At 36.4% G+C, this 27,125-nt stretch overlaps 1 protein-coding gene across 2 annotated transcripts in view; it reads right to left on the bottom strand.

Moving 5' to 3' along the window:
- Positions 1-1,783: 1,783 nt before the first annotated feature.
- Positions 1,784-27,125, bottom strand: part of HNMT (histamine N-methyltransferase) — a 39,238-nt gene continuing 13,896 nt past the window's right edge. For both annotated transcript variants that reach the window (XM_058548612.1, XM_058548613.1), the window contains exons 4-7: positions 15,167-15,274; positions 13,985-14,115; positions 11,450-11,543; positions 1,784-2,531 (exon numbers count right to left, since the gene is read on the bottom strand). In XM_058548612.1, the coding sequence (XP_058404595.1) occupies positions 2,176-2,531; positions 11,450-11,543; positions 13,985-14,115; positions 15,167-15,274 (689 nt within the window). In that variant the 3' untranslated portion in view covers positions 1,784-2,175. The remainder of the gene's footprint in view (positions 2,532-11,449; positions 11,544-13,984; positions 14,116-15,166; positions 15,275-27,125) is intronic.

Genomic DNA, 27,125 nt, shown 5'->3' with positions numbered 1-27,125 from the left:
TTAAGGGCAACAAGCACTTTTGTTGGGTTTCTGGAGCTATGTTTACAAGAATATAAAAACGTAGGTACAAGATAGATACCTGAGAAAGAAAGAATTCACTGAACACTCGTTATTTAGCATCTTCCATTTGCATGGGACCATGTTAAACACTGGGATATGTACAATGATGCATAAAACGACATTCCGATTCATGTTGCGGGCTTTTTTCAGAACCACAAAAACAAACTTGAAAAGTCAATATGTGACTGCCCCAAATCCTTTGTAATATCATGCAGTGCAGGCAGAAGCCAATAGTTTCATCCCTTGCAGCTATATAGCTTTCCACCACTGACTGGTTTGTACTCATGAAGATTTTCTTTTAAAAAAGGCTTGAGTGTTCCCATTACATTAAATTGAAGTGAGTGAGAATTTAAGGGCCGTATAGGGAGGAGAAGGCCATATTTACAAATAGCCATCTATGGACTGCTATTCTTTTCTATCTTTAAGCATGTGCTTTTTGGAAAAGGCCATAATTCTCCCTAGAGTCTTGATTTCCATCATTTTGGTGAAGTTGTTCAAGGTCGTCATGGCCCATATCCATCAATCATGTGTGCCTCATGGATTTCCTTTGTCAATAGTAATATCAGTATGATTAATGGTCCAGGGTTCATATTCAGGAATCTGATTGGATAACTGTCATTTCATTTGTTGGAACTTACAATTCAAAAAACATTGATGAAGTTGTCCAAGAAAAGAGAGCAATGCAAGTCAGTTTTACTTATTATGAACAACAAACTTGGTAATTTGTTAGCATAAATAGTCTCTGTACTCCACTGTAGTCCCTGGGCCTTAGCTAGATCATCAAGGAGAAGCAATAACTCTTTTAAGTGATTATACTGCAGCATTAAGTGGTAGCTCTATAATGTGAAAGAGTGAATATCATGCTGTGTTGAACGCTTCATCACTGGGAGAATCAGGGTTCATGAGTTCTTCAGTAACACACCTTTTGTTTTGTTTCTGACAAAAAGCTGTAAATATTTACTTACTTTAAAAATATATTTATTTATTAATTATCAAATTACTTATCTAAAGAGATATACTATTTTTATAAGAATGATATATGTTTATTATTAAAGATAAAATAAAAAATATCAAATAAGTTTTTAAATATCCCCTGAAATCCTCCTGTCCAAAGACGACTCTTGGTCTTAGAGGAGATCTTAGACAGAGGGACATAGGGACGATAGAGCATTGAAATGTATTTAAGTTTTTTTGGAAATTTAGTAAATGATAAAATGTGTATTTTAAGTCAGTGGAGGTTTTTTTCTTTTCAAGTAAATTGTGTTGATACAGTTGGCTATCTTTCTGAAGGAAAACAGCTGTTCTCAATCTTACTCTTTACACTTACATATATTTCAAATATATCAAAGATTTATTTTTTTAAAGTGAAACTATAAAATTATTATGATAAAATATGTTAATATTTTAAAACTTTGGTTTTAGAGAGCCTTTTAAAATGTATCAGAAACTCAGAAATTAAACAATTTAATTTTGACTAAATAAAATAGAAAAACTTCAGTATATCAAAAAACAAAATATTAAGAAATCATAGATAAAATTAAAAGAGAAAACAAAATAGGAGGAAATGGCAACACATGAGAAAGAGTTAATTTTGGAATATCCCAAAAGTGCTTAGTTTTTAGCAATCAATAGAAATATGATAGAAACTATAATAGAGGAACGTACAAAGACAAACACTTCTTTGCAAAAGGGGAAAAATCAGTAAACATATACTTTCTTAGTGTTCGAGGTATCAGTAAGTATATACTTTACTAGTATTTAAAGAATTCATAGCACATACTTCATTAGTATTCCACGAAATTCCAGTACAATCAACAAATGGAAAGGATTTTATTGTCAATAAGCCAGTGAAACTTAGTTGTCTCATTTTTCCAGCTTATGTGGTATTTAGCCTACATGTAGTCTCTTTATGTGGAGAAGAGATGGGATAAGACCAGCGATATCATATGTTTCTACATGGAAATCCAAGACTGTCTTGGAATTTTCTAGATTTTACATATAAGAGACAATGCTCTATTTATGTTATGAGATGTATTTGTAATTTTAATACGGAAATAAGTGAATGATCAACATTGTTCAAAATATAATTTTTGAAGACACTCTCATGATTGATATTTATGCCTCAACCACTATGAAACTCAGACTATTATTAAAAAGAACCTTTCCTTCTTTCTTTACACTGAATTCAGGCTCTTGCAGATCTTTCATAATTTCTGCCTTGAGATCGGGTGGTGCTGTTGAATTAAAGTTGCAGGTTTCTGTCAAAAAATCCCAAAGAAGGTCTCCATTTTCACTGCCATCAATAAAACAGTCAGATATATCCATGGTGGACAGAAGGTCATAACATTCATACTTAATCCCCAGCTTGTCCAGCATCTGAGTGAGGTCCGATGATGTGACATACTGGCAGAGGTCATCCCGGGGTAAGCGAGATCCGTACTTTTTCCATAGTTTTTCCCAGCCACTGGTTCCTGTGCAATAGAACAAAGTTTGTGCTTTCATTTATTCTTCCTTTTATTTACCTACTCTGCCAGACAGTAAGTACACTAGGGGCTTGGAGTAGAGCAGTCAATAAAAAAAAAATCCTTGCCTTTGTGTAGCTCAATTCAAGGAGTGCAGCTGGGAGAGAAAAAGTTAAATAAATAAGTAAAGTAATAAAATAAAGTAAATAAAAAAGTAAATAAATCATATATCAGATGGTACTAAGTGCTAATGAAAAACAAATCAGAGCAAGGAATAAGGAGGGTCAAAGATTTAGATGGGCCGCTGTTTTATATAGGGGTGGTCACAGAAAGTCTCTCTAATAACGTAACATTTGAGCAGAGACATGACAGCAAGCCATGTAGATATCATGGGGAAGATTACTCCAGGATGAGAGAAGAGCAACTGCAAAGGACCTGAGACAGGAACATGCTTAGCATGTTAAGAATTAGCCAGGAAGCCAGCAAGACTAGAATTGAGTGAACAAAGAGTAGTGTGGAAGGAAATAAGGTTGGATCGGTGGAGATGGGAGTGAATATGGTGCCAAATCATGTGGGGTGAGTTGGGAAGCCATTGTAGTGCTGTCTAAATAGAACTTTCTGGACTGAAGGACATGTTCTATATCTGCATTGTCCAATATAGTAGCCACTAACCACTTGTGGCTATGGAGCATTTCAACTGCAGCTAGTGTGATTGAGAAAATGCATTTTAAGTTTTATTTCATTTTAATTCATTTAAATTTCAATTTCATTAGCCAAATGTGTCTTCCATATTGGACGATGCAACATCAGAGTGACTTAACCTGATTTAAATTGTAATAAGGTCACTCTGGCCACACAGATGCGAATAGACTATGGGGCATAAGGTCAGAAGCAGGGAGAACAGTAAGAAGGTTACTGCAATAATCTGGGTGATAAATCATGGTAAGTTGGACCAGTGAGCTTGGAGGTGATGAGATGTAGTTGGATTTTTTTATATATTACATTCCTAGATCCAATGTCATTTGCCAAAAATTTGGATATTGGGTGTGAGTGAAAGAAAAGAGTCAGTGATGACTTCAATGATTTTGGCCCAAGCACCTGAAAAGAGAGAATTGCTATTATTGGAAATGGGAAGAATGAGGGAGGAGCAGTTTTAAATGTATCATTGGGCATCTCTTTTTAGAAATGTAAACCTGAGATACCTATTGGACATTCAGGAGATGACAGGAGAAAGGCAGTTGTTTATGTTAGTCTTGAGTTCAGTGGAGGGTCTAAAAGTGAAAACTGAAATGGAAAGAAAGAGCACAGTAAATACAACAATGATGATTTACTCAAACCAAAGACGGAGTAGTCTCTCATGTCTATCCACTTACAAGATGCTGCCTCGGACTGCCAGTAACTAGGTTGATTCCTACAAATTTTGTCCCCAACTTTAGAAGATGTTTTAGCAACATCTGTTGCATTTAACTGAAAACCCAGCCCAGCATAGAAGCTAAGAGATGCAGCGTCTGAGAGAGAGACATAGATTGGACTATTCTTCTGACACTTCATGAATGAGATGAGGTTTGTTATTTAGAACGTCAGCTTTCTCATCTGTAAGATGGGGATAACCATACTTACCTCAAATGCAACGGCAAGTATTAAATGAGGTAATTTAAATGAACCATTGCACAACGCTAAGCACATGGCAGATGGGTAATAAGTATTTACAAAATAAATGAACATTACATGGAATTAGTTTGATAATGTATTTCCACTGGTTGTAATCTTGACACTGTGAAAAAGCAAACTTGCTGTTCAGAAATCTATAATAATATTAAACAAAAAAATCAGCATCTATTTATGGACCTTCTAATACATGCATGTAATACTGGGCTGTTACAAACACAGTCAGTACACTGCGGTAATTGAGTGGTCTCTAAAGCTCAACTCCCTGAGTGTGAAGCCTGGCTTTTCCTGTTAGTAGCTTTCTGAGCCTTTGCCTCAGTTTTATGATCTGTGAAACAGGGATAATAATAGGATCTGCTCATAGAATTGCTGTAGGGATTAACTGAGTTAAGAAAGTGAGGCACTTAGAACCATGACTGGCCATAGTAAACACTGCTAAAGAGTTAGGAAATTAAGTTGGACTTGGCCAAAGCGATATAAGAGAGAACCTATATTTTCTATGAACTTCCAGTGACGATTTTAAAGGCTTGTGCCTTTTTGGTTCCAAAACTTCCTTTATGATCTAATAGGAGTAACTGACTGTCCAGGAAAGTACATAAACAATACATACCTACACGGTTCTGCATATAATTATAGGATGTTCAAAGGCCCCTGGCCCTCATCCATGGACTAGGCTGAAGTCCCCTGATTTAACTTAACAAAAGAGACTGTCCAAGGCAAGAAATAATAAATAATAAATAGCCTAGATAATTGATGTTCCACTAATATTTCAGAAGAGGGAGAGATCATTGTAGGGTATGCTCTAGGAGAAGGTAGAATTAGAATGAAGTAGAAAAAAAATAAAACCTCAGTTCAATGGGAAAAAAAAAAGAGGGTCATGAGTGTATATTAAAAAATCTTTCATTCCAAAGACAGTGATTGTTTGTACAAATAAGAATTTGCCCACAAATAAGACATAACAAGAAAATAAATATTTCAGAGGTTGAGGAGAGGCTCTATTATCATTATTATTACTATTTTTAACCTGGCAGAGAAAAAAGAACCAAACACTAATTGCATAAAATTTGCTCGTGTCAGTGTTCTGTGACTCGGTGCCATTTCTGAGCTGAGCAATTATGCACTTTCTGACTGATGCATTATCATAATGGCTCTCGGTGGGCACAACATATGGTGTTAATTTTGTTTTCAGCATGATATAAACCAGATTCTTTTTTTCCCACTGTATTAAAAATAACACATTATGATGTGCCTCCTTCCTTAGGTAAGGAGAAGGAAAGACAGAAAACTTCAGTGTTCTCCTGGCTAATCTCCCTTAACCAGATAAATTGCACTTTAATTAGCAACTCTTTCCACTAATGCTTGCCTCCTACATTTGCAGAAAAACATGCCACTGACATCATTTTATTGTGGGATACTCCTCATTTTAAAAATCCACCTCTTTTGTTCTTATTTCACTTCTTTTTCACCACCAAATCAAATATTTTATCTTCATAATCTGGAACTTCTGCTTGTTATAATTAAATGAATATTTACTGAGCTGGGCTACTTCTGTAATGGATACTCAGAAACACAAGGAAAGCCTCTCTTCCCTCAAGCAACACATATTCTAATAGGCTGACCAGTAAACACTGTCATTAATTCTGATTTCAATTTCTCTTTCTTTTCCTAATTAGTTTCACTTGCCTACCTTTCATTGCTTTTGTCTGTGTGTGTGTGTGCATGTGTGTGAATAAGGGGTATCTTCTTTATTGAGTCTTTTCTTCCTGTTTATTAAACCCATCTTCAAATCTACAGAACTTTCTATATTCTCTGATTCCACATCCATCATGTAGTCAGTTTTAGCTAAAATATGGTCTCTTTTTTGGATGGACATTCAGAACTAGTTGTAGTTTGGATATTATAAGGCAGACATAATAAACAATTATTCAGTTCAATTCAAACATATTACTGGGTGCCTTCTAAGTGCCAAAAGCTTTGCAAAGATCTGGGACTAGAGGTAAGAGGGACAGCCCCCTGCTCACAAGGAACTCTCCTTAAACTTTTTATAAGCCTCTGATAGGAAATTTAGCACATTGATGAAAGTGTTTACATTTCTGAATCCTCCATTAGATTAGGAGCCTTTCAAAGACAGAGGAAAAGTAATAGTCATCTTTGCAACCTTCAGAGCCTAGCAGTGAGTGACTGTAGGAGCACAATAAAAGCTGAAGGAACCAAATCTACACAACGACTATCCTATGCAGCCAATGTAGGACTAAGAGTACACACTGTGTTTTGAATATGGCTGAACACACATGGCAATGTAGCCAAGTTAGGTGCTCTATATAATTAAATCTAGAAACTGACTCCATATTTCATTATGTTACAATCTAATACATTTCAAAAACGAGTGTCCATATGGTGCTCAAATAACTGAGTAATTCAGCCTATTCAGAGAAATAACTTGTCAATTCAGTAATAGGTCAGTGTCTGACTGAGATGGACAGGCAAGAGCCTTAGCTGCGTGGCATATTTAAGATGACCCTTTAGAGCAAGATATTGATCTCTACACACCGTTATCTACCTAGATGAAGTATTGGCCAGATGAGTGCTCTTAGAAATTTAATTTAATGACTAGTTTTAGGCTTGTCTGAATTTTCTACAATGATTACTCAGTTGTCTGCATTGCAATGTAGCTATGGATGACAACTGTGCCCGGAAACAAAGGAAATAGACAAACGGCCTTCTTCACTTCTAGGTAATTATGAAGTTAATTCTATTTAGAAAGTGACTGCAAGAAACTTGATAAAAATAGAGCCTAGTATAAAACATTTTGGTGTAGATGTTCCAAGTTTTAGTGCACTATTTCAGTTTAAGGAATATTTTCATTGGGCAGGTATGGAGAATGGGGTTTCAAGAACTGCTAAGAAGGCAGTTTAGGGCAACAGTTTTTTTTACAAGAGTGAGGAGGGAAGTTGATCAGGTACCTCAGATAACCAGGGGTGCTTTCTCAAATGCGTTTGCTGTCCACAGCCTGATCTAGCAGATAGGGATTTGAAATGATATCATCAAATGACAAAATAACTAATAAAATAATGTGGATCAATCCTATACTTGTTGATTGACAATGATATGAAACAAATCTGATTGGAAATTTCTTGTGATTAAATTTATTTTCAGTGTTGGAAATTGAGCTTGATCTTTTTTCTAAAAGCTGACCTGGTACAGCTGAAATTTACATAATATTATAAACCAATGTTACTGCAATAAAAAAATAAAATAAAAGCTGACCTGTATACAGTAGTCCCCCATTATCTGAGGAGGATGCATTCCAAGACCCTTAGTGGAAGCCTGAAACCACAGATAGTACCAAACCCTATATAGACTATGTTTTTTCCTATACATATATACCTATGACAAAGTTTAATTTATAAATTAGGTATAGTAAGATATTAACAACAATAACTAATAATAAAATAGAAAAATTATAATATATTGTAATAAAAGTTACCATAGATCTTAGCAACCTCAGCATACAATTTTTTTTTTCCTTATTAAGTTGAGAACTTTTACCTTTTCACTTAAAGGAAGCACTTTATGGCTTCTCTTTGGCATATCTGAATTGCCAGCATCACTACTTTTGCACTTTAGAGCCATTATTAAGTAAAATAAGGGTTACTTGAACCCAAGCACTACGATACTGTGACAGTCGATCTGACAACCAAGATGGCTACTAAGTGACTATGGGCGGGAGCGTATACAGCGTGGATACACTGGACAAAGGGATGATTCATGTCTGGGGCAGGACAGAGCAGGATGGTGTGAGGTTTCATCATACTACAGAACAGCATGCAATTTAAAACTTATGAATTGTTTATTTCTGGAATTTTCCATTTAATAATTTTGGAGCACAGTTGACCACGGGTAACTAAAACCGTTAAAGCAAAACCGGAAAGCAAAACCGCAGATAAAGGGGGACTACTGTATTTGTATTGGCTTTATTAATGCAACAAAGCCATTATTGCTATTTTTTAAAAAGGAAACTGCAGTCACTTCCATACACTGAGGGGGCAAAATAATTTATCTTGGGGAAATGTATTGTTTTTAAGACAGTTTCATACGTGCACAAGTTTATCTAGGGGAGAGAGGTAGAGCAAAAGGGAGTTAAACTGCTCGATGTAACAAGTAAGATAGATGGAATAGGGAATTGAGGAGCTGATGTCTTAGGAAAAGTACTTAGCTAAGAGAATATGGGTGAGGTCTGAGAAGTTCATGAGGAATTAGAGCAAGGGAGGTGGGCTGCAACCCAGCAAAAGAAAAGACAGAAAGAGAGTCGCTGTGGGACTTTGATGCTGAATTCTGTATCTGCTGTTCCTCCTCTCCATAGATCTCAATATCTCCCCAAATCAAAGACTGGTACTTTGGAGAATGAAGAAAGTAGGGCTACATCCATGTTTGGGGCAAAGCAGAACAGGATGGGAAAGGTAGATGCAGTACACGCAAGGTCTGGCGATAAATCAAAAGTTGAACTTGGAGCAGAAATTTGGAGCAAACAATGGCTGACAACTATCAGGAACATGTAAGCATGACCCCCAGGAATCTTTGAGAGTCAGGGGGAGGGGGATGGACCACCGAAGTTATTTGAGATGAGGGCTCTTCATTTACTTGGGATTTTTAAGAGTTAAGTATGAACCCATAAGACTGGGGAATCTGCAGATATTCAGGTTACATTAAGTTGATGACAAGATCAACATATTTGACAATGTTATTTCCCTGTTCAGGTTGAATATTTTCTTTAACTGTAAAGGAAACTATATTGAACAAGATGGCTTATTTTTTTAAATTTTTACTTATATTTAATTAATTTATTTACTTAACAACTCTTCTGATAGAGGCAATAAAGCTATGACTTTTAGCCTTAGGAGAAAAGTGGAAAATCCAAAATAAAATTCCTAAATCTATTTTCTCCTTTTGCTAAGTGGTTCTTCTTTTTTTTTTTTTGTGAGGAAGATCAGCCCTGAGGTAACATCCATGCCAATCCTCCTCTTTTTGCTGAGGAAGACTGGCCCTGGGCTAACATCTATTGCCAATCCTCCTCCTTTTTTTCCCCTTTTCTCCCCAAAGCCCCAATAAATAGTTGTACGTCACAGTTGCACATCCCTCTAGTTGCTATATGTGGGATGCCGCCTCAGCATGTCCAACAAGCCGTGCGTAGGTGCGCACCCAGATCCGAACCCGGGCTGCCAGTAGCGGAGTGCATGCACTTAACCGCTAAGCCACAGGGCCGGCCCCCAGAGTAGTTCTTCTTTTAAGAAGAAATGTGTATGATATTTCTTCTATAGCTCTATAAATCTCTTCTAAGAAAGAAGTACATATGGTAAAAGAAAGAAGTCGAGTCCTTTTAATAATTTGACAACTGTTATTTGTTGTATTCTTATGTCTAGGAACAGTATCTATTAACAATGTTTTCCTTTTTGGGACACCTGTCTCCTATGCTGTATGCAGTAATGAAGAATTGTGAACTGCATCCTGAAAAAGTGAATAAAAAATTTCCACCATCAAACTACATTGATTGAATAATTTTTGACTTAAAATACCTTTTTTAAAAAAAAGCTAACTGATTTTTGAGGCTTTACTCCTTTTCTTTTGAGTTTTCCCCATGAATGTATATGTACATAGTACATATGAACCACATATATGCATAGATGTAACATAATGTAGGTATGATTATCCAGAAATAGCACTTGAATAAACTAAGACTCATAGAGCAAATTCACACTGCTAGGAAATGCCTCAGCATTCTTGCTTCATGTATCATCATACATTCTACTGGGCCTAATTTGGTTTGCACATTTCTTGATGCCATGGATTATATTAACTTATTCATGATATACCTAGCAGAATACTGTATCCATAAGTGCACTTAATCAGTTCTCACTTGCTTGTAAACTACTTATGCCACTTTCTAAATCTTAGGCTGGCTTTTTCTTATTGGTAGTTATATACTCATAGAGCTGCCTTCTGACATTCAAATATTTAACTTCTGAAAATGTTTTAGAATAACCAAATACAAATAAGAGTGGATCTGCTGTTGATACGAAATATATTCTAAAATCAAACATATATGCCTTCTGGATGAATTGCTATTTCTGTCTGCAACACTTAAACTGTATAATTGATACAGATGATTAAGAATTGACTGCCCTTAATGTTGATAACTAAGTTTACTTTTGTATTCCTAAATGCAGTACAAAGTGCTTTACCCAAGTGTCCTAATTTAGAGGGTGGTTAGTAAGAAGCATCCAGTTTACATAAGCCTTTCTAAATGGGAAGACAGACATCTCCCACATAAATGAGTATTTTTAACTAACCAGAGATAAAAATAGTATATGAAAATATTCTCTTGGGGAAAAGGTTGTGTACAGGAGCTCTCTATTGCCAAATTCCCACGAGTTCAAACCCAAGATTACAGGCAACAACCGTGTTTTCCATCCTTAAGGCTATGCCTCATATTTAAGAACAAATGAATTTTGTGACATATAATTTTTGAGTATGGGGTCTGGTATAAGCTTAGGAAGATAGAGTCTGTTGTATATCTAGAGTCAACCTGCCTAGCACTGCGTGGACAATCCATAAAGGTTGCTGAATGAAAGAAGTAATGAATGAATGAATTCAACAATGTCACTGTTTCATTTGCTAATATGTTTACTCATTTCTATGTGTGGTACTTACTATTGCACTGGAAGCAATATGACATGATCAAATGCCTTCTTTGGAAAATAAAACAAACAAAGTGAATCATTTTTGATAGTTATTTGAGAAAACCTATAATGAACAATATTGATAATGTCTCTAGAAATGCAAATTAATCTAATATGATAGCATCTCAAATATTTAAACTTTTATTTATTAAGAAACATCATAGAGGGAAAAGAGACATTCAAAGGACAAAAAGGAGATAAATATATTTACTATTTTTAGTCTCATTTAAAAAATTCCTATCATTGTATTTGCTCTAAGTTATATAAGAAAGAATTTATATACAAAGACATATTTTATCAAGAGAAATAAGTAAATAGATGTCTAATTCCACTAGATTCCTTAAATTGAGAGCTGTTGTGAAGGACTTTCCTAATACTGTCTTAATTAATTGACTATGATCAGGAGCCAAGTCAAGAATTTCATAATGCAGATGAAATATACCAGCTGCCTACACACACGTGAATCCATGCATACATGCACTATTGCTGTTTTAAAATTCAGGCTGAATGAAAATAACTTACCTGACACAAGAATAATGAGAATCTTAGCATTGGTAGCTAAGAGACTATGGAAGAATTTCAGAGTAGCTGGAATATCTTTTACATAATATAGCATCTAGAAATGAAGGAAAAAAATGAGTCACTTTTCTATGTCAATGTCTTTGTTGCTTGGACTAGATACTCATTAGAATGTCTGATTTTCGAGCTGAGTGGATTTTTACTAAACAGAACAACTAAGAAATTTAAAGATTAAAGAAATTGTAAGGAGAGATAGAACAATAATGTGAGAAAATATTTGGGAAAAGGGAAAACTACGGTATTTGCTCAACTAGAGCCAAATAGTTTTAAATTTACTCTTTCTGGCTTCAATAACACAGTCATTTACAGCTGGAGACACTTAGTCTCCACTCCACATGGGAGCATTGATTCTATGCTTACTCTATATGTTGTGAATTGTAGTTCTTCTGGGAGAAAATGGTGCCAGCACCATAAAAACAGACCCCATTTCATGGAACGTTGCTTTAAAATTAAGCCCTTTGCACTATCTTCACCATATGCTCACAGATGCTTTCTTTAAATCACAGAATATATGACAGACTCTAATGTTGACAGATTCTCTAGGAAAATAGACTGGATAAAGCATGAGATTACATGCTTGGTCACAAGATGCTAGGGGTCAGCCCACCCATTTTTCATAACTCTGGACCATCTTTGGTGGTGTGTAGGGACAAGTCTTTCCACCCAACACAGATAGAGCTTGGAATTATACATAGGCAGTGGAAAATTTTCCCTAAGGGCTTGCATTGCTGGAATCTACCCCTACAAATACTTACTACTTATATCTCATCTTCACCTCTCTTGGACAAGAATTCAATATTCTATGTATATGTCTATGACCAAATTTATTGCATAAAGCAAGAGCAACTTAAGCTATGCCCCTCTCATATGAATGAATGAAAGGAAATGGACCTGCACAGGGCCTTTGCTGCCTCAGGGGCCATATTTAGTATCATGTCACTCCATGCTGTTCACCACAAGGACCATACATAGATAGGTACCCAGATACAGCTAATCCATAAGATGGCTAACCATCTATGACATGACCCGGCTAAAAAAGAGAATGTGGGCCATAGCAGATGCTCTGAAATTTGATGTCATAAACACTGAGATTCTCTGCAGTTGACTGTGAATATTAAGTTAAAAGAACATCATGAGAGTATTAGAACTATAAAGATCAATGAAGAGATAGAGACATAGCACAGAAAAATGCAGAGTAGACAGAGAGGAAGAGAGAGGAGTTGAATGGTAATGCAGAGGAAGCAGAGTTGCTGTAAGAAAGAGAAAACAAACATGGAAGTTTTGAGGGAAATGGAAGAATGATCTCTGAAGCTGCAACATTTTATAACAGGTAAAGAATGGGATCCAGAGCATAAGTGGAGGGATTTGCTTTTGATAAAAGGAGGCTTTTTTAATAAGATGGAAGAAAGAGATGGTGGGTATAGGTGTAGCTATGTTTGTAAATTTGGAGGGTGAAAGATGAGTTTCCATCTGACGGTTTCTGGTTTTGCTATACAGTATGAAGTGAGGTCATCAGCTGGGAATGAGTGGTGGGGGAGGGGTTACAGGAGGTATAAGGAGAGAGAAGGAGGCATGTAATAGTTATCTGAGGAGGTGGGAAAGCAAGTCTAATCGAGAAACACCATAGGCTTGCTGGACAATGTTAAGCACTCCCTTATAGGTAAATGATTTTGCCAGCTAAGAGGGCAGAGATATAAGATTGCCTGGATATGTCAATCTTGGGAGTCATTTCATCCTTTGATTTCTTTTAAGTTTAATCCTTTGGGGTGACTGTATTTGTGGACTATAGGAAGAAAGAAGCATCTTGTTGTTAATCAAGTGATATTTCTAAAATATACACATCTTCTAATGGTAGCCAACATCCAAAGCCTATACATCCATCTGCTATCCAGAAATGTCAGTGATCTCTGGAAATACGTCCCCATACCATCTACTGAATCATCACCCCCTTTCCAAGAAATACACTATCAGTGCTGGAGCATGGAAATAAATTCATACTGAATAACTGTCTGTTATAAGTAAAACTTTACTGACCTCAGAAATCATGTAATCTGCCCCTTCTGTCACATGTTCGCTAGCCAGGTCAACAGAAAGCAAAAGCAAGAGGATTCATAAAACTCTGGGACACTGGTCGATCCAGACAATTAAAGCCACTGGAGAACTGTGCTAGGATATGCCACATATGTCCTCAAATCTATCTATGAACTTTCAATCCTACAAAAATTCATTAAGCCAACATTGAAAAAATATCAATAACTCTGGAGGTATTTTGAGTAGAGAAAACTGGCTTTTTGAATGTTACAAAGAATATCTTAGTATTATCGACATCTTTATCCTCAATTGAACAGATAATGCTTACTTTTAAAATCAGAAATCAGATTTTCATTTTTCTCTGTCAAATTAGAATATTAGGCACTCTTCATACATATTTCTGAAAAATCTCCTTTCTGAGAGAATATAACAATAAATATTTCTTACCTGAATCATATGAATAAAGTCCCACTCTTGAAGTTCTTTTTTCTCCATCATTCTATTTTGATATTCAGATGATGTCTCCTTATGCCAAGAAAACTTTATGTTCTTGAGGTTTGATGTCTTGGCTACAAGCTCTAAAATACAGAGAAGAGGTGGCACACCATCAATTTTAATTGCAAATGTGGAACCCATTTCCATTTAGAATTTTAATGCAATCAATGTTATATACATAACAGATATAAAACACATTTTTCTTTTTTATGTAGCTCTGGAAGACCAGAGAGTTCATCCTGATTTTTTTCTAGTATTAAATGAAATTAGAGATGAAAGAGTCAATAAGAAATAATTATGAGAACACTGATCAGACATAGGTTACATTATCTCAGTATTAATTGGGAATGAACTGGTGAATTTTATCAATGGAAATTGATGTAAAACAGGTGATAAGATTCTGTAACCCAGGAGTCAGCAAACCACGGCCCATGGGCCATATCTGGCCCACCACCTATTTTTAAGTGGACTACAAGCTAAAAACATATGCTATTCCACTTCCTGACTTCATGCCTCTTCTTTCAGATCTCATGCCATTACACTTTTAAATGGTTGAACAAAATCAAAAGAATAATATTTTGTAATATGTGAAAATGATATAAAATTCAAATTTTAGTGTTTATAAATAAAAGTTTATTGGAACATACCCATGCTCATTAGTTTATGTATTGTCTACAGCTGCCTTTGTGCTACAATGGCAGAACTGATTTGGTTGTGACCTAGTTTGTGTGGCCTTCTAAGTCTAAAATATTTACCTTTTGGCCTTTTTCAGGAAAAAGTTTGCCTACTCCTGCTATAAGCCATCACACATAAGCTCTTTATAAGCAGGGATTCCCTTTAAATATTTCTGAATGAATTAATGACTCTGTCTCTAAGAATAAACATCAAAAATAATAGTTGATGACCAGGGAATGGATGGAAAGTCAGTAAAAAAAGGAGTCTAATTATTCACTGTTCATATTGTGAGGTGTTTATTCATGCCTGCCAAGAAAACAAATTAATTAGGTTATCCTCCCAATAAGCTTTCAAAGAACATATGGCAGTAACTATGTTGTAAATGATTGAAGGAACACATTTGAGATGATATGCCTTTCGGGATAGGATGTGACATACAGCACCAAGGTTTACAGGTACCTTTGTACTTGGCAATTTGTTCAGCACTTGGTTCAACAACTTCATTGTTGATATGAACCCCTGGATATTGAGCCTGCACTTTGGAGAGAATTTGAAGATCAATTTCACCTAGAACACAAGCATATGGAACAGTCACATCTGCCCAGAATGAAGTGATGAAGAATAATTTGAGCTAGTTTATTATCTGTCTTACTTTTACTTGGAAAGCCCATCATAAATAATGAATAATGCTCAACTGTTGCCCCGCCACAGTGCTGTGATGTGGAATAGCTAGGTTGTAAGAAGGAATAGTAATGTGATTGGAGGGGGGCTGTGGTTGCCATTCATTCATTCATTCATTCACTCATATAACTTCTTTACATTAAATCTAAGATGCCATTGATTATAGGATTCAACCAACCCTTCTTTTCATATGACTAAGTCAGAAAAAAACTGTCAATTATAATTTTAAGATTTCATCAACTGAAAGATGTATCCCAATTTCAGATACGTCAAAATATGAAAAAATGCACCTTAGAATTTATAAACTAGGCTAGGCCAGAAACATACAAAAAGTGTCAGGTACACAATATGTCAGGTACCAAAAAGGATATAAAATATGTTAGACAGCTGCCCTCCAAAACACTGTGATCTAGTGGAAGAGACAGACATGGAGAGAACCCTGGCTGGGTTTGGCTGAGATGCGAAGAGGAAAAGAGACAGTGAGGGATAGGATAGCAGAGAGGCCAGACAGATGGAAAGCTTCAATGGAGGGAGCTTCAATTGAGTCGTGAGCTCTGTGTTACAGGGTAAGTGGAAGTTAGCCAAGAGCCGTCTGGGGAAATGAGTAATTGCAGGAAGAAAGGACTAGAAGACAGAGACATGAAGTCAGGAAGCAAAACAGTATATGTGGAACTACTGGCAGTTGAGAGTTTTGGCATACAGGGCCTCTAAGCAACAGGTGATCCCAGACAGAGAGAGGAGGTTATGGCAGAATAGATATTTATGCATTATCTCATACACCAAATATTAACTGATTGTTTACTATGTGCCAGTCACTGCACTAGGCTCTAAGAAATGATGGTAAGAAGAGCACATAGATACTTGACTTGAGGAAAATTTAGCCTATAAGTGATTGCACGAGAAAGTTGGATGAACTTGAGTTCGAAACCTGTCTTCTCCACTTACTAGGTGTATATGACCTGTGGCAATTTGCTTTATCTCTCCAAGCTATATTTTCCTCATCAGAAAAATAGCAATAATAATAGTACTTAATTTATTGGTTGTGAGAGTTAAATGAGGCAATGCATATAAAGCAAAGTGCAAAACAGACTTGGCACCAAATAAATATTAGTTGTTTATTATTTTTATTGTTATCATTGAGTCCCTCTCTTTAAAAATCTCTCTTCTCTTCCTATTGCTGATGTCTCCACCTCAGGTTTTGCACTTTATTCTCTTAGGTTATGATGTTGACCTTCACTAAAATGGAACCATCTGCTGGCAAGACTAGCATATGAAAATGATGTTGGTCTTGAAAGCTTTGGCATGAACAACATTAATAAAACTTTTCCAAGGTTAGATATGGCAGACAACAAAAGCATAGGTCTTAAGACTGGGAGGTCTGGAGGGAAGGAGATAAGGAAGATAAATCAGGAACAAAAGATGCTACACTAGGAAAAAAGGGCAGTCTAATGGTATAATGAGAGCCCCAAGTACTGCTAGTAGGAGATGGGGGGAAGGGGGGAGGAATAGGAAGGAAGCTGAAATGGAGGATGAAGGAGCCTATGTGACAGTTTTCTCCAAAGCTGGCCCTACCAACATGAAACATTTTATTCCTTCCTTACTAACTCTAGCTGCCATTTATTGGCCACCTACTATTTGTCAAACACTGTGTTAGGCACTTTACCTGGAATATCTCACTTGATCTTGACCACAATCCTATCACAAACTCCATGAAATTTTTCCCAACCAGAGAAGGTAATTTGAGTAATTTTAAGGTACATCTGTCTGACTCTAAAGTGCTTGTTCTTCTAACCACTTCATACTAAGAAATAGGAGGATACCAAATACTAAAAGGACATAAGAATTCTTTTTTTTCTTCTCTACAGTAACATTTTTGAAGAGAAGAGAAAAAATAACTAAGGCAAAAGGCTGATAAGAAAAGCTGTGAGAAATAGAAAGATTCCAGCTTGCCCCAAAGGACCAATGGCCAAATCTTGTTTTTGACTCTATCAGCTTAGCCATATATTTTAAATAAAAAATCCTAAATTCTGAGAACCTCAAATCCAACATTTTGAAACTCAGTAATCTGAAATGCAATAATTTTCCTCCTGGGGCTTGATGAGCTCTTCTCCTAAGATGGACCAACATTTTGGATCTACCCAGATGGCAGAATGGATTTAGCACATCCCCAGAGTATGTTCCTATCTTGTCACTTCCCCAAGCAGCAGAATGTTCTACCACAGTCAAAGCCAGCCAATCCCTCCTCTTGGGGCAGTGATAGAGGACAGAATGCTAGAATTGCAACTGAGACATGGAAACCACGGGTTCACATAACAACTTTTAGAGTGTGAGCCTACGTGTGGACATGAACTATCTGTGCATTCACTGCTGGATCCCTAGCAGAAATGAATGAACAACCAGAGGAGATGATGAAACTGTTTCCTCCAGAGTTAGCATATAAAATTCATTTCTGGAGGCCAGCCCCGTGGCATAGTAGTTAAGTGCACATGCTCCACTGCTGCGGCCTGAGGTTTGGATCATGGGTGCACTGACGCATAGCGTTTCAAGCCATACTGTGGTGGCGTCCCATATAAAGTGGAGGAAGATGGGCATGGATGTTAGCCCAGGGTCAGTCTTCCTCAACAAAACAGGAGGATTGGCGACAGATGTTAGCTCAGGGCTGATCTTCCTCACGAAAAAAAAAAATTCATTTCTGACTTCATAAGGTGGATGACCATACTTCTTGTTTGCCAGGCACAGTTCCACTTTATGCTCATTGTGCTGGGGTCCCATGTGGTTTTGTTTCTTATCCCAAGTTTTTTACTTTTTTTTTTTTGTGAGGAAGATCAGCCCTGAGCTAACATCTGATGCCAATCCTCCTCTTTTTTTCTGAGGAAGACTGGCCCTGAGCTAATATCCATGCCCATCTTCCTCTACTTTATATGGAATGCCGCCACAGCATGGCTCGACAAGCTGTGCGTCAGTGCAGGCCGGGATCCGAACTGGCGAACCCTGGGCCACCGCAGCGGAGCGCGCGCACTTAACCGCTTGCGCCACTGGGCCGCCAAGTTTTTTACTTTTAACAAAATATTATTATTACACATTTACTTTTGAAAATAGTTTTTTAAAAGAATGATCTTGTAAATTGACCAATACAGTAATAACAATTTGTTCAATAAATATTTCAAAAAATTATAATAATTTTAATTCTTTTACCCACTCCCTCCAAATCTCACTCCTAAAAGTATCCTGAGTTTGACAATAAATAATGCCACCATGCTCATAAGGCACTCATTTTCTGGGCTACATTTGTTATTTATAATGGACTGTATTATTTCTTATTGTGAGATATAGATATAGATAGGTAGATAGATAGATAGATAGGTAGATAGATAGATAGATGTCCTTCAAAAAATAATCTATTTCTTGGTCTCATATCCTACCTAGTTTGCTTTCTAGTATCCCTCAGAAATAGGAGACATGCATTTTTAAAAATGATTTATATGTTGGGCCGGCCCAGTGGTGTAGTGGTAAGTTCAGCAGGCTCTGCTTCAGCGGCCTGGGTTCATGCCAGGCGTGGACTTACACCACTCATCAAGCCATGCTGTGGCAGCAACCCACATACAAAATTTTCCTAATGCAAAAAGAGGAAGATTGACAACAGATGTTAGCTCATGGCTAACCTTCCTCAACAACAACAACAAAAAAGATTTATATGAACTTCTTCTCCAACAAAAAGAGAGTCAACAGAGCAATAGAGAGGTTGTTCAGATGTTCTATGGTATTACAGTCTAATCTAAACATTGAGCATTTAGTTATAAATATTTTCTTGATAAATATTTTCTTGACCTATACTGTTCACTATCCATCCAGTCACCCAAGCTTTGATCCTTCCTTCATCCTCCTTCCATGGCCATCAGCAAGCTTTCCTGCTAAGTGTTTCTTTACTTTCTCTTTTCTGCCCCTACTAGCAACACCCTTGTTCAGGCCCAAATTATCTATCTCTTGGAATACTGCAATAATATCCCCAAAATTCAGCCTCTCTCTGCTGAACCTTATCTCCTTCAAAGCCATCACTACAACAACCATTTAAAACCCTAAGCTCATCACTTCTCTGCTTAAAACCTTCTAGTAACTAATCAACTGGATAAAGTCCAAGCTCCTTAATTGAGCATAGACCACCCTGCCTGCTTCCTTATTCTCATCTCCCATAATTTCATATTTTGAATCCTTTGGCTCCAGGAAGACTGAATTTCTTGCGTTTCTATGCTTTTCCACCTCCCTGCCCCCGTATACACCATACTCTTCCATACTTTTTGTCTTTTGCCAATGCCTTCTCCTCTACCAGGAATACTCTCCCCTCACCTCCTCATTTCATCTGACCAACTCCTACGCCTCTTCAACTCTTCCGCACATGACTAATTACCTTGGTAGTCTTTCCCATAGCTCCTAGAAGCAGCATCAGAATCCTTTAGACAGGAACTACCCATCAATTGACTGGAGCTGGGAACACAAATAAAACCCTCTGTGTTCTCTGATGTATTATTGCTTTACTTCACTTATTTTATTCCCTAGCAAAGGCGTTATTCCAGTGAGCTTGTTAAAAAATATCAAGGACTCTAAAATGCTAGTTGAACAACTGAGCAGGTTTGATCATCAATCACTGAAAAGCGTGTGAGGGGTTATCAGACCTTAAACTACCATGAGCCAGCAGTAAAGAGATTCAAACAAAAAAAATGGAAGAAGATCATTTGTTCTTTCTCAACTGGATCCTTCTGAGCAGGAGCCATAACATTATGAATGTGTTCCAGTTATCAGACATTAAGCACCCTATAAATGCTTTTGGAGAGCACACAAGCCAAACTAACGTGCCAAAACAATGGGGGAAGGTAAACTAGAAATGAATCAGTCAAATAATTCGGAAATTCTCAGCAAATTCAGGGGTAAAGAAAAGAAATGTGGAAGCCAGCAGCTACTTTTATTGTGCATTGCAAAGCCTTCTGGGAATCTTAACTTTGAGTTCCAGAAAATAGCGTTTAAGGGGAATAAGGCAATACATGTGCATTTTATAGTCTGTCTCCTTTCACATGTGATCTCTCATTAGGCATTGCTTGATCATAATTCTGACAATTGTAGACTAGTTAATTTTTGACATCCTAAGCCTTTTGATGCATAAATGCCAATGGTTGTTCGGGTTAACTAAAGCCTTATTATGCGTTTCCCCCTAAAGTTTTGAAACAAAATCTGCAAAGTTTCCTGTGGCAAATGGAAAAATTATAATGATTAAACAACTCTACTCCAATATACTTTCCTTCCCTTCCCTTCCCCTCTCCTCCGCTCTCCTCCCCTCTGCACCCCTCCTTCCCTTCCCCGCCCCTCCCACTTTTGTGACTACCAAAGCAAATTAATGATTTTGGAATCTGTGCATTTTATGATGATGCAACTGATTTTCTCAGTTGATCAATATGTGGAACTTGAGCAAAGTTAGGAAAATCCAAATGTGTCAGCATGAATCAATGGGTTACAGAGTACTTCATTTCAATATACAGTGTTTAGAAAGATATGCGTCAAATTACAATCAGTGGTTATCTCAGGGTGGTGGAATTACAGGTTATTTTTCATTCCCCTCTTTTTGCTTATCTATAATTTAAAATGTTCTACAGGAGTTTATTTGAATTAACTATTATTATTATTTTTTTTTTTGTGAGGAAGATCAGCCCTGAGCTAACATCCGTGCTAATCCTCCTCTTTTTGCTGAGGAAGAACGGCTCTGAGCTAACATCTATTGCCAATTCTCCTCCTTTTTTTTCCCCAAAGCCCCAGTAGATAGTTGTATGTCATAGTTGAACATCCTTCTAGTTGCTGTATGTGGGACGCGGCCTCAGCATGGCTGGAGAAAGGGTGTGTTGGTGCGCACCCGGGATCCAAACCCAGGCCGCCAGTAGCGGAGCGCGTGCACTTAACCGCTAAGCCACTGGGCTGGCCCATGAATTAATTATTTTTGAAATGTTCATTTCCAAATTACAAAACCCTTTCCTTTACCATCCAACCAAAAAAAAAAAAAAATCCTCTCTGCTATAAAATAGATGTAAGTCTGAACTGATTCTGGCTATTATCTTTTATGCAAATGACTATCCTGACACATTCATGGCCAAATATGGAACAACTCACATTATCAACAATTTGGCATTTACCTTATTGTAATCATTTAAACTCTCCACAATAATTACCTTTTAAGGTTAGAACCATCTTTACCACTAAGTTTCTAATTAAATATCTTTATAGTATCCTTTATAGTACAGAAATTGTTCTCTCACATATTGGATGCATGTATTTTATTTTATAAAATCATATATATTTGATTTTATAAGGTACAGCTATATTATAGTAAATGTTAATACATTGAAGATGTGACCGTAACTTAGATCATACATATCTTTATCTGGTGACTTAAAGGAATGATCTTCTGAGTTGGAGATTTTCTCTTTTGGGTGAATGCACTAGTAAAGGAGGCTAAAATGAAACTTTTATAACTTAAAAAAAGATAGATAATTGGTTAGATGGGTGCATGAATGTATGGACAGACTGACAGACCAACAGACTGACAGCTACTGGTAAAATAGCTACTTGGATGACTAGAAGAAAAAAGTATGTAGTAAAGAAGGGAGGCATAACATGGAAAAATAGATTTTCTAGGTGGTCTGCTGTGATACAAAAGTATGTTTAAAGGGCAGGACATGAAGATGGGCCAGAAGGAAATCCCTAGCAAAAGGCCTGCCAAGCCCTGCTCTTAGCCAGCACACTGTGTGAAAACCTATTTGGAGGCCATGTCTTTAGGATGAACATACATTTCCACTTGCATTATTGATGGACATATGTGTCTGCCCCCCGAGATCCCAAGACAGTTAAGGGACGGAGTTTGAGGGGTTTCATAAATTCTTCCTCCCTGGTTTTTGGGTTGCTGTGGACTCCCTCTGGCACACACCCATTTTGTGTACATTTTAGGCAGACAGTGAGAAACTGAGAGTCTTACATGTTAGGTGTCTTCTATCTTAAACTGTTCTGGTTGTTATTTTAAAATGGTAACCCTTGTTTGCTACTATTCAGAGACAGAAAATAGAACCTCATGGCATGATTGTTGGGCTATCAAATCTTTTATTAATCTCATAATGATTATAATTAACGCACACCAGCCCTATCCAAATGGCCCAGTTCTTTTCATTTTTCCTTATAGGACTACCAGATTTCCAAATAACTTGAATAGGATACTTAAACATCTCCTGACTTCATTTCCTCATCTATAAAATGGGAAAACATAACTCACATTCACTCTTTATACCATAGTGTAACATTTTTTTTCAAGTTTTATTGAGATCTAACTGACATATAACATTATGTAAGTTTAAGGTTAGTTAACAATAAAGTTAGTTAACATATCCATTACCTCACATAATTACCATTTTTTTGTTGTGGTGGTGGTGGTGAGAACATTTAAGATCTACTTTCTTAGCAACTTTCAAATATACAATATAGTATTATTAACTATGGTCACTATATTATACAATAGATCCCAAGAACTTATTCATCTAATAACTGGGAGTTTGTACTCTTTGACCAACATCTCCTCCTTTCCCCAAACCCTCACCCCCTGGTAATCACCAATCTACTGTTTCTGTGAGTTTGGCTTTTTTAGATTCCGCAAAGAAGTGAGGTCATATAGTATTTCTATTTCTCTAAATGACTTATTGCACTTACCCTCAAGGTTCATCCATCTAGTGGCAAATGTCAGGATTTCCTTCTTTTTTATGGCTGAATAATATTCTGTGTGTGTATGGGTATGTGTCTGTGCATTTTTATCCACTCACCCATTCACAGACACTTACGTTGTTTCCATGTCTTGGCTATCGTAAATCATGCTGCAATGAACACGAGGGTGCAGATATCTCTTTGAGATAGTGATTTCATTTCCTCCAGATAAATACTCAGAAGTGGGATTGTTGGATCATGTGGTAGTTTTATTTTTAATTTTTTGAGGAACCTCCATACTGTTTTCCATAGTGGCTGTACCAATAACTTATTTTCTTAAATTAATTTTTGTAGATTTCTTTATTTTAATTTTTCTACATCAAACTTATAAACAATCTTTAATCATAAAATCAGACAACTGGTTAATATAGTTATTTTGCTCAAAAACTTAGTTGAAATAGTTACTTGTTGTTCAGATTCGGGGATAATATAAAGACAGTATTAAAAATTAATTGATTAGGTCAGAGACTAGTTTGAGAATTTTGCATGCTATAATGCTTTTCTTTCAATCATGCATTTACTAAGGATCTATTATATGCCAGGAAATGTTCAAAGCATTGGGTTTATAGAGATATATTTTTAAAAAGTTAATAGGAGCATTAAAAATTGCTCAAACATTAATAATCAGAGAAATGAAAATTAAAATGGCAATAAGATATCACTTTCTGCTTATTGGACTAGCAAAAAGTCAGAAAGCTGGAGAATGCCAAGTGCTGCCACCGATATTCAGATACAGAAAATTTCCTCGAGACTGGTCAGAATGTAGGCTGTGTAGCCATTATGGAGAATAATTTGGTGTTACTTAATTCAAATGAAATATATCCATGACCCAGGAGTTCTGGATTTGGAAATATCAATAATCCAGAAAAATTCTCACACAGCTTTATAGGAGATTTTGTACCGTGAAATTCACTACAGCTTTACTTGTGATGAAAGGGGGTTGGAGACAAACCATAGGACACAAAAATTGTGGTGGATGCACAGCACTCTGTATTCTGTACCAGCCAGAATCCATAGATTAGATGTATACCTAGCAATATAGGTGAATCTTCAGAGTATAGTAGCGAAAAAAGCATGAAAATGAGTAATATATATCACACAAAATATACAATAGAGAGAAGAAAAAATGTACAGATTGGTAAAGGGAGACATGTAACACATTTAGTGTGATAAATCATCACAATATCATGATGGAATCCTTTACAGAAAGAGTGAAGGTACAGAGTTATTGGCTGTAGTGAAAGAAGGAGAGACAGTGAGCCCAGGACAGAGAGCAGAGAACACTTTGTGGGGGAGATAACCCTTGTGCTAGTCTATGTATCCTTCTGTTAGCTCTCTTCCAGGTTTTGGGCCGCTTACTTTAGACTTTCAAGCTTTCTGTAATTTTAAGCAATTGGGCATGATATTTATGGTTGAGGTTTCATGATATGAGGGAAAGTCTGCGGGCTTTAGGGAAAACTAGACCTGGGCTTAGATCTTAGCTCCACCATCTATTACCTTATGATATATATTTTAAACCATCTGAGCTTCAAAATATCTAAATTTCAGCATCTTCATTTTTAAATGAAGCCCCATAAACTTGTTATGAGAATAAAATGTGGTAACATATATGATGTGCCTAGTAACATGCCTGCAAAATAACAGGCCTTCAACAAAGCTTAGTTTGTCTGTGATTCCTCTTTCATAACATATAGTACATAGGTGGTTTAAAGGAGAAAACAACTTTTATTGGAAAATGTTGATCAGTGAATTTTTGGAAGTTATCTGGCCATAAATTACTTCAAAAGTTAATAAATTTTATTTTAACTAAAAATTGTTTTCTATTAGGCTGGATTGTGAGTTTTTTTCTACTTTGTTCACTCCTGTGTTATTTTCTATCAAACAGGATATACTGACTTTGATTTGCAAAGTTAAATGAAAATTAAATTTAAAAAATCTCCTTCCTTGCAAATCTCTTTCCTTTTTACCAGCTTGTCCCTCAAATCAGCCACAACTATAGAATGACTTCTCATGTCTCCTTTCTGGGCTATGTTGAGTGTTTTACTTAATTTTACAGTCAGATATTTTTGTGGTTATAGTATCCTTGCTTTCATACAAGCCATATTTTAAACACATCATGCCTATATTTAAAGAGGGACATATAATTGAAACCTCTGACAGTGGAATTTATAAAAAGTTCAAAAACAAAGAAAAGGGAGGGATCTCATCTTTTGGGCAACTTTTCTCCACTCCCTGAACTTCAAGAATATATTCAATGAGATAGCAGAGGAATGTTGCATTTTTGCTTGAAATCTTAAGGTCATTTGATTAAAAATGGAAAAAATATGAAAAGGAAAAGTTAGGGGCTATAGAGAGACAAAACTGAACTCAAATTTAGTATTCACCAGAATTATCTTATGGAAATTTGTTAATATCTCTGCCCTTTAAATTGCATATCTATAAATTAAGGATAATATGGTGTATGCTACAGGGTCATTGTAAAGGTTAGAGGCATTATATGGAGATAATTTACTGAAGTTCATGATATATAATAATTATTCAATAAATTGAAGCTATTATAAATTAATTCAACAAATAGTTCTGAACACCTACTAAATGCCAGGTTCTAATCACTGGAAATACAGCAATGAATAAAACAGACAAAAATATCCCGCCTTTACGGATGGAAATAAGTTCCTGGAGAAAACCAAGGCAAAAAAAGAAGGAGGGGAAGCCACTGAGGGGGGCTTTTCGATTTTCAATTGGGTGGTCAAGTTCACTTCATGGAAGAGGAGACATTTAAGGGAAGTTTGAAGGAGACTGGGAATGAGGGAAATGAAGATTTCCCTTCCTAAATGAGCAGCTCCATAATAAAATGACGACTTGGAAAAGCATTCCTCATGTATTCGTGATGGCTTGTCCTTCTGACATCAAATGAAACACAATTCCCAGCTTGAGAACCCTGGGGCTTCCTCAAATGAGAAAAACTGCAGGTCAAGAAAATGGAGGATTAAAGACTGTGGCGATATCTCCTGCCATTTGATTTCCATCTGTTCTTGCTTCATTTCTCATGTCAAAATATATGTGAATTCTTTAGATTATCAGCAGGAAAAATTTTATTCTATTACATGTTGCATTAAGATTATTATCTTTCCTGTTGCCTCTACTAGAATATTGGGCACAAAAAAAAATGTTTCTAGGTAGAAAAATTGCCCCGATAACTCTGTGCTTAGTGATGAAAAATAATTTCAGCTATGGTTTGCAACCAGAGCAAGAACGATATGATTTTGAGCTGCAGTGAGAAAGATAGAAGATTCTTGACAAGATCACTTCTCTTCTCCTTGTCTGTCTTTTTTTCCTGGGTACCTCAGTATTGAGGCAGTTCTGTCAGTATGGAAAGATGAGAGTAGAATATTAAAAAAGCTGTCGGGTCTTAGGAAAGGGATTATAAATATAAATTCTGAGTCAAAAGGGCATTGCCATTTGCTTTCGTGTGTCTTCTGGCTGTTGGCCCAGGAACAATACGATCTGAGTGCTTTGCAACTGCAGGAGACCTAAGAAAAGCCATGCTACCAAAATGTTCTATGAAATACAAACTTAGGAAAAATGCCCCAAAGGGTGCTGAACACTGAAGTGTGGAGATATTTGATAGACAACTCAGAAAACACTGAATTTTGCCTTAATTTAATTTTAACTTTTAATTTAACTAATTTTAACTTTTAATTTAATTAATTTAACTTTTAATTTATAAATCTTAAACAAATACATACTTGACTGTTACTTCAGCACATTCATAGAAAGATAGGTAAATTCTACACATACAATATTGTAATGGTTAAAACTTATATTGAGTTACCCTTAATGAAGTGCTTTCTCCTACCCTCTTCATGCCCAAAGACAGGATTCATAAGACGAAACTACTTGAACTGGCAAGGATAGTCCAAGATAATCATGTGGTTGGTGTGAGTGTATC

This window comes from Diceros bicornis, chromosome 10 (assembly GCF_020826845.1).
Source record: "Diceros bicornis minor isolate mBicDic1 chromosome 10, mDicBic1.mat.cur, whole genome shotgun sequence".
Classification (NCBI taxonomy): domain Eukaryota; kingdom Metazoa; phylum Chordata; class Mammalia; order Perissodactyla; family Rhinocerotidae; genus Diceros; species Diceros bicornis.
This window is presented reverse-complemented; position numbering and strand designations above follow the sequence as displayed.